Below are 8,518 nucleotides of genomic sequence, written 5' to 3'. Positions count from 1 at the left end.
TGATGCTGTGAGTGTAGAAAATAGTGTTGAGGTAGGATTTTGGTATTCGACATGCTGGCTGCTTTACAGATCATGCAATTATACCATTTGTGAAATCAAAAGTTGATCAATCTCTTTTAGAAGAGGATACACGCATATTCCCCTCTATACGGTATGTGTACATTTTTTGACTCATTTTGCACGGAGTCATTTTTGAAATCGACAGGAAGTGAAATTCATCGAATCATCATATGCTTTCATTTACAGCCACAAGAGTCCGTGTTCTAGTTAAGGACTCCCATGTATATTGACCATGTTGACAAGTAATGATCGACTAGAGATCAATCACTGCTTAGATCACAATTTGAATATTAAATTGAAATGTCTCTAACGGCTCGTCAGCAGTAAGATTTAACTAATACATTTTTAATGACCTGCATACACAGCACATTCTGGTGCAGTTATATTCTTTTAATAAAGATCAATTGGTGCATTACGTCAAACACTAAAATGATGGGTCCCTTCACACTAACATGCAAAGTTGAAAATTTTACTCACTTTCAACCTGGCTTCTTGCAAGCCTTCGTTGATCATTTTATAATGCGTAATAATCAACCGAATAGATCGAGTTAATATGCCTAGGTGAATGACAGTAACCAAATTCGATTGCTCTACTCAAAGTGCAGGAAACAGTAACAGTATGAATATATATTTGGCTTGATTAAGTAAATGTGATTAAGTTTGAAGTCATGCAATGCGCACACCACGATGGTATATATACCCGAGCTAATTTGTGTTGAGAGTATAGGCCTCTTTTCCGGATTGTTAATAGTCCATTTCTGACAGGCTTACAGCTCTCGAACTTGTTAGGACAAACCTAATTAGTTAGTTAATTTGTTAGCTAATTAGGTAACTGTGCGTGCTAATCTTGCTACTACCCTACAGCTGATCAACACGTGTCAGTCATCTGCTTACCGTCACATTTTATGCGACTATTGCTTCAGTGATAGAAACCAGTTTTCTCTCTAAAATTCTCTCTCTCTCTTGTACAAGCTATCACTTCGAAGCTTGCGTTTTACAATTTGCAGAGCAAGAAAAACTTCAGTCATGGGAGAAGTGGTTATTGAAACAAACTACATGGGAGATTTACATTTAGCACAAGCTATGGACCCTTCCTTTAACACCGCCATGGGTATAAGCTCACGGTCTGCTGCTCTAGTCATTCCCATGACAATTAGTTCCAGTGCAAACGAAGATGGTACAAATCCAGGAGGCGTAGGTGGTGAACTCGATAAGCAGGATGCTTGGCTGCCTCTCACAGAATCCAGGAATGGCAGTACCTATTCCGTGACGTTTCATCTACTTTGTTCAGGAATTGGGACTCAAGCTCTTTCACTCCCTGTTGCATTCGCCGCTCTTGGATGGTAACTAAATAATATTAACTCTATACATCCTTTGTTGAATATATCGATCTATGTACGTAATGACATAACAACGATCATGTAACGAATTAATAACAATGTCCATCATATGTGTTTGCAGGGCATGGGGATGTATATGCTTGTTACTAGCGTTTGCATGGCAGCTCTACACTATACGGCTCCTTGTACTATCCCACGAATCTGATACCGGAACTCGTTATAGTAGATACCTCCAACTTGCTATTAGAGCCTTCGGTTAGTATCTCATATAAGTTTTTCTATAAAGAATCAAGCAAGATTAGCTACATATATCAGTTGTGACAGTAAATTAAATTAAGCACGTATAATCCCAAAAAAATGACAAATAATTCTAGGAGTGATGTTCACTTGCTCAGTAATTGAGTAAATTTTTTTTGCTCAATCAGATCTAAGGGCAGAATATAAAACAACTCAAACTTAATAATAATTATTTTCACCGTTGGAACTAGATCTAAGGGGATAATGGTAACGGAGAATATAATTTTTTTACTCAATTACTGAACAGATGAACATTACTGTTTATTGTCGATTATTGATTTAGACTATCGTACGTAGTACGAGTGTGCTTATTATGTATATATTTATGATGTAATTAGTGATAATGGACTTGCTAATAATGTCAAAGGAGAAAATATACTGAACCAAATAGGTGTCTATATACCTTTAAAAAAAACTAGGTGTCTATATATAGACATTATACTATCTAAAGTTTGACAATCTTCTTTTTCAATTTTTCAGGTCAAAAGCTAGGGAAGTTGCTAGTAATGTTCCCGATGGTCTATCTATCAAATGGTGCTTGTGTCCAACTTATTATCGCAGGAGGTCTAACAATGGAGCTTTTCTTCAAAACCGTGTGTAACGATGTGGCTACTACTTATTGTCATCCAATGACTGGCACAGAGTGCTTCTTGGTGTTCATGATCATGGCTATTATTGTGGCTCAGTTTCCCAACTTGAACTCCATAGCTTGGGTCTCTTTGATTGGTTCTATAACAGCAATTGTATATTGCACCATCATCTGGTCTATTTCAGTTGGCAAGGGCAGACCTAATGGTATATCATACAATCCACCAGAAATGGAGTCTAATATGGATAGATTTGGTCGGATACTGAATGCGATTGGGATTGTGTTTTTGGCATTCAGAGGTCACAACGTCATTCTTGAAATACAGGTGAGTCTTTTTTGTGAAATGATTTTCCATCTGTTAGATCATTAGAGTTTTGTATATGGCTATGAAGTTGCTGATCCATCTGGCAATCTGATCTATACACTGTTATGCCAGAGAGTAGGGTTTGTCAAGTACACCCAGTAATTATAACAAAAGTACCTTCATATATTACTATATTAAAATACATCATTTTTTTTTGTCCAGATATTAAAATACATCCTTATTTTTGTCTAAATATTAGAGTACTTAGGGAACTAAGTTAATCAAAGAGCAAGGATTTAGCACTCCACATTTTAACAAACTTAACACTCGTACTCACTTTTTAAAAAGTGGAGTGTGAGCATGAAGTTAAGTGGAGTTGAAAATCAATCTCTAATAAAAAAAAAAGGAATAGAGTAGCAAAAAAAAAAAAAAAAAACCTTTTTTCTTCAACAATAATTACTATGCATGAAGTTGTTTGAGTTTGCCATGCATCCATGTAAGGCTAACGTTTTTCACTGATGCAGGGAACATTGCCATCAGAGCCAAAACACCCAATTCATAAGCGAATGTGGAGAGGGGTGATTATATCGTATGCTATCATTGCCATATGCTTGCTTCTTCTAGCCATAGCTGGATTTTGGGCACATGGAAACAAGGTAATACCAATTCCTCCTTTCAGTAAGTAATTAACTCACTACTCAAATCGTTTGCATTTGATCACAGCATGTCTTTTGATTATGCAGGTACCCTCCTCATCAGTTTTATCAATATCTGCAATACTAGGCTCAGCTGCACAACTACCTGGACACAATAACAACTCAAGGTATGTTCTGGGAGTAATCTGCATTCTTGTAATAATACACTGCTTAAGCACATTTCAAATCTATGGCATGGTAGCCTTTGACAACTTGGAGATGAAGTACACTATGAGGAAGAACAAGCCGTGTCCAAGATGGCTTCGAGTAGCTTTCCGTTTTTTGTTTGGAGGAGTGGCATTCTTTATAGCGGTGACCTTTCCATTCTTCGTAAGCCTGGCACCTCTAATTGGAGGTTTGACATTGCCTATGGCTTATGCTTATCCGTGTTTCATGTGGATCACACTCAAGAAACCGAAGCCGAAAGGTTTAATGTGGTGTATTAACGTGGGCCTTGGATGTTTGGGACTGGTTTTGAGTGTTGTTTTAGTGGTTGCAGCAGCATGGAATTTAGCTCAGAAAGGTCTAAATGCCAATTTCTTCAAGCCCTAGTAATTGTTAATTTTGGAAATAAATTACTTCCGAACCAAGCTTATTATATATGTTATTATTAGGATATATACATACGTTATAACAATATGTTAAATATATATCAGCAATAGGTCAAAATGTCCAACAAAATTGTACGTCTTTGGAAGCAATAATTTCTGTTCTATTGCTATTTCTTATGTAACCTTTGACAAAAGTTTGTATAAGATCCCAATGGGATGTTCTTTATGAGTATTTTTCATACTCAAAATAAGTCCTCAACCATTTATATTTATATGAACGGTTTGTTCACGTTTGCTTAGTAAAAATTGTTGGATATCAGCGGAAGCGTAAATATGAAAAACTAATTTTAGGTAGGGAGATATATGCATGAATGAAACATGATATGAGAGATATACAGCCCAAAGGCATGTACAGAGCTCCTAGAGAGAGATATGGAGGAGACTCTCAAAATACCTGATAATAAAGTATCGACAAAATACTCCTCTACACACATTATTCAACTAGACTAGCCTACTTATATAGTTCTACACTAGACAATGTCATAAGTATGACAATTACAACGGATATAAGTATTAGACCGTTACATTAATAACCTTAGACCGTTACATTAATAACCTTCATAACTCCCATAACTTATGAAGTCACTAACTCTCACCATTATTCTCATCATGATTCTCACCATTATTTTCACCATAACTCTCAACATAATTCTAAATTAATGTTATTTCTAACATCCTCCCTTAATTTAGAATTACTCTTACTTCAAGTACTTCATCATGATTCTTGCCTTCACATCTTCATGGTCACCGTCAATGACTCAATCCCTTCTTTCTTCAACTTGCTTAATTGTCTCTTTGACATGCATCACCGTCATTCTTATACTTGTCTTCACACAGCAAGAATATTACTGAAATCTTCTGCACACAATACCAACACCTAGCCTTGATTTGCGTGGCTTTAGTGACACTTTTCTAGTCACTTCGGATCTTGGGAGCTAGCTTTTCCTCCTTCAATACTTAGAGAACTTTCTTCTCTCCTTTCTATGTGAGATCATTTCATAGCTCACCAATAGTTTAAGGCCTTCATGCCTCTTGGAGATTCCATGAACTCCGACTTGTCTTCGTCTTCATCGACTTTGGTCACCAGGGATTCACCCAATCTTTATTGCACTATTGTGTCTTTAGGGAGTCTTGTCAACTTCTTTGCACCATTGCGCCATTATGCCTGTAGGGAGCCTTGTCAACTTGATACCATTGTGCCATCTTCATCTTCATCTTGGGACTTCTAGCACTTCCAGGGAGCATTTTCCTCTTGGCACCTTTGTGCCTTTTTTTCATGGCACAAAGGATGATGGGTTAAAATCGCTGAAAGAATATAGGGTTGACATCCCTAATAGAAGGTGAAGGGTTAATGTCCCTGAAAGAAAGAATGAAGGGTATAAGTCCTTAAATGAAGTATGGTACAAATGGTGCCATGAAAAAAAGGCACAAAGGTTCCAAGAGGAAAATACTCCCTAAAAGTGCTAGAAGTCCCAAGATGAAGACGAATATGCATATATGTCACAATGGTATCAAGTTGACAAGGCTCCCTAGAGGCATAATGGCACAATGGTGCAAAGAAGTTGACAAGACTCCCTAAAGGCACAATGGTGCAACAAATATTCGGTGAAAGTCTCAAAGAAAAGTACTCCCTGGTGACCAAACTCCGACGACTTGTCTTTGTCTTCATTGACTTTGGTCACCAGAGAGTACTTTTCTTTGGGACTTTCACCGAATATTTGTTGCACCATTGTGACTTTAGGGAGTCTTGTCAACTTCTTTGCACCATTGTGCCATTATGCCTTTAGGGAGCCTTGTCAACTTGATACCATTGTGCCATCTTCATCTTCATCTTGGGATTTTCCTCCTGGCACCTTTGTGCCTTTTTTTCGTGGCACCATTTGTACCATGCTTCATTTATGGACTTATATCCTTCATTCTTTCTTTCAGGAACGTTAACCCTTCACCTTCTATTAGGGATGTCAACCCTATATTCTTTCAGGGACTTTTACCTTTTCATCGAGGACCACATTATCCACTCTTTCTTCTTCTCCATCCACTTTTTTTTTCCTCCCTTATTTTCTTCTTTCTTCTCCATATTTTATACTCCCTTCTATTTTTCTTTCTTTGCTCATCTCTCTCTCCTTTTTTTTCTTCTATTCCTCCCTCCTTTTTTTTCTCCCTCATTCTAATTCCCTTTTGTTTCTTCTTCACAATCTTCTCTTCTTCAATTTTTCTTCCTTCTTGTGCTCAGCTCTCTCTCTCCCTCTTTTTTCTTTCTTTACCTCTCTCTCTCTCTCTCTCTCTCTCTCTCTCACACACACACACACACACACATTTTTCTTTCACCTTTTGCTCATCAGCAATAGTTGATACACCACAATTTTTTTCTCCACCACCCTGTAACAACATGATCAAGTCTTGGTATGATCAGTCACTCTAACTCTTAAAGCTCTTTGCAACCTTTGAGTTTCAAGGTTGATCTTCATTGAGAATTTTGATTCTCAATTCTTTCAACATTTTTGGAGCAAATATTTTACTCCAACAATCTCACTGAGACACCATCACGTCTTTCTCATCGCTCATGATCAGCACCTAAGCCAGCACACTTGACGCCATAATACTCATACAAGAATAATTTTTTACCATACCTAAAAGATCGAGCCTAAGACTCTGATACCACTATGTTGGATATCAGCGGAAGCGTAAATATGAAAAACTAATTATGGATAGGGAGATATGTACATGAATGACACATAATATGAGAGATATTAAGCCCAAGGGCATGTACAGAGCTCATAGAGAGAGATATGGAGGAGACTCTCAAAATACCTGATAATAAAGTATAACATTTCTACAAAATACTCCTCTACACACATTATTCAACTAGACTAGCCTACTTATATAGTTCTACCCTAGACAATGAATAAGTATGACAATTACAATGGATATAAGTATTAGACAATTAAAATAACCTTAAACCTTCCTAACTCCCATAACCTATGAAGTCTAACTCTCACCATTATTCTCATCATAATTCTCACCATAACTCTCAACATAATTCTAAATTAATGTTATTTCCAACAAAAATAGGGGCAATCTAGGATGTGTGAGAGAGAGCAAAAAAAAAAAAAAAAACACATAAGCTATTCCATTGCTTGTCTAGCGGTGCCCACTTCAACGGTGGCGTCTAGCCTCGTTGAGTGTGACAAGTGCAGCCTGCGGCCAGACATGTGTGATTCTGTTTGGTAGTAGGTGGTGGTCGGAGTTGGGGTTGTCACATGAAACTTTTTGTCCTTCTGAGACGGTAGGGATGGTGGATTGGTGCTTTATTACAAACACGCAAGGGTTTGGTAGTGGTAAGGGACTACGTGGTTGATCCGGTTTCCAAACCTTGAAGCTGACCACAAAGTCATCTGATGCTTGGCTGTGGGCTGAAACACAAAGGATGGGGTAGCAAGGTTTGGTTCTCTTAATAGGGCTGCAAGAAGGAAGGGTATATCGCCAGTGTTAGAGCGGCGTTGTGTCACACACACTCATAGCATTAGACCCTAATACATGCATCTAAGCTTGCTTGCACTCACAGAAACATATTATAGAAATCATATCTCACATGAAATCAATTTCCTTTCATCCATAAAGAAACCAAACTAAATAACATACGATAGATATGCATCTTGTATTTTGTACATATTTTATAGCTATAGTGAATACACTAAACTATTTACTATCAAGTTTGTTCTCTTTATATATGTGGTTAGAAATACCTCATATACTCACTACTCATGCATATACATACTAATTAATAATTCTAGTTTAGTCAATAAAAAAAATTAAAAAACCTCAAAGAAGAGAGGATGACATCCCAAAGAAACTCATTCCTCGATATGTTAATAGTTTAGTAAAACTTTATGTATGTATGTGTGACTATGTATAGATATATGACGTTTAAAAATCAAACAAAAATAAAACTTAACCCAATATGTATAGGGTTGAATATGAGATTTTCATACTTAAGGCGAACATTAAAAGTTGGGCCCTTAAAATAGTATGCGTTCAAATTTTTTTTTTATCATAAGAATTTTACAGAAATAAATTTATAAACTCAAAATCCAACAACAAGATAGCAAACAAAATGTAATATGTGTTCAAGTAAATCTAGAATTTGTGTCTGGTCAAACTTGAGGTTACTTACTCTAGTTGAAATAGGGTTAGAATTAGAGACAATCTCGGAGAATCTTAGAGATATCCAATCAATGTATGATTATCTTTCCTTGTATAACTGTGATTATCTATATAAAGAGGTCTTGTAATTCTCTATATAAAGAGACCCATATTATTAATGAAAGCACAACAGTTTCTCTCTCAAATATTGATTCCCTAAAACATGTTATCAGCATGAAGCCCAACCCTGAAACCCTAAAATCATAGCCTTCAAACCCTAGCAACCACCGCTGCATATAATGAAGCCCTCAATCCCAGGAGTCTAGAACCGACCGGGAAAATACTGAACCGACCACCAGAAGAAGCAAAAGGTCCCCTGCCTGGTTCGCACCCTTCTAGTCCGCCTCCTACCGTCATATTTTGTCATCGTCAGTGCCTTTATTCCAGATTCCAGGAACCGGAATTTTTTTTCCCGGAAT

At 37.0% G+C, this 8,518-nt stretch overlaps 1 protein-coding gene across 2 annotated transcripts; it reads left to right on the top strand.

The window, feature by feature from the left end:
- Window positions 1-880: 880 nt before the first annotated feature.
- LOC112174334 (lysine histidine transporter-like 8) lies at window positions 881-4,087 on the top strand. Of its 2 annotated transcripts, XM_040507931.1 has the most exons (6): window positions 881-1,403; window positions 1,522-1,655; window positions 2,178-2,611; window positions 3,115-3,246; window positions 3,334-3,413; window positions 3,488-3,630. In XM_040507931.1, the coding sequence occupies exons 1-6, from the start codon at window positions 1,087-1,089 to the stop codon at window positions 3,492-3,494; spliced, it is 1,104 nt and encodes a 367-aa protein (XP_040363865.1). In that variant the 5' UTR covers window positions 881-1,086; the 3' UTR covers window positions 3,495-3,630. The 2 variants fall into 2 exon arrangements, with proteins under 2 accessions (XP_040363865.1, XP_024167842.1); XM_024312074.2 differs by having other exon boundaries at window positions 886-1,403; window positions 3,334-4,087.
- The last annotated feature ends 4,431 nt before the right edge of the window (window positions 4,088-8,518 follow it).

The sequence above is a fragment of the Rosa chinensis genome, chromosome 6 (assembly GCF_002994745.2).
Source record: "Rosa chinensis cultivar Old Blush chromosome 6, RchiOBHm-V2, whole genome shotgun sequence".
NCBI classification, from domain to species: Eukaryota; Viridiplantae; Streptophyta; class Magnoliopsida; order Rosales; family Rosaceae; genus Rosa; species Rosa chinensis.
The sequence above is the reverse complement of the archived record's forward strand: the minus strand, read 5'-3'. Positions and strand labels throughout refer to the sequence as shown.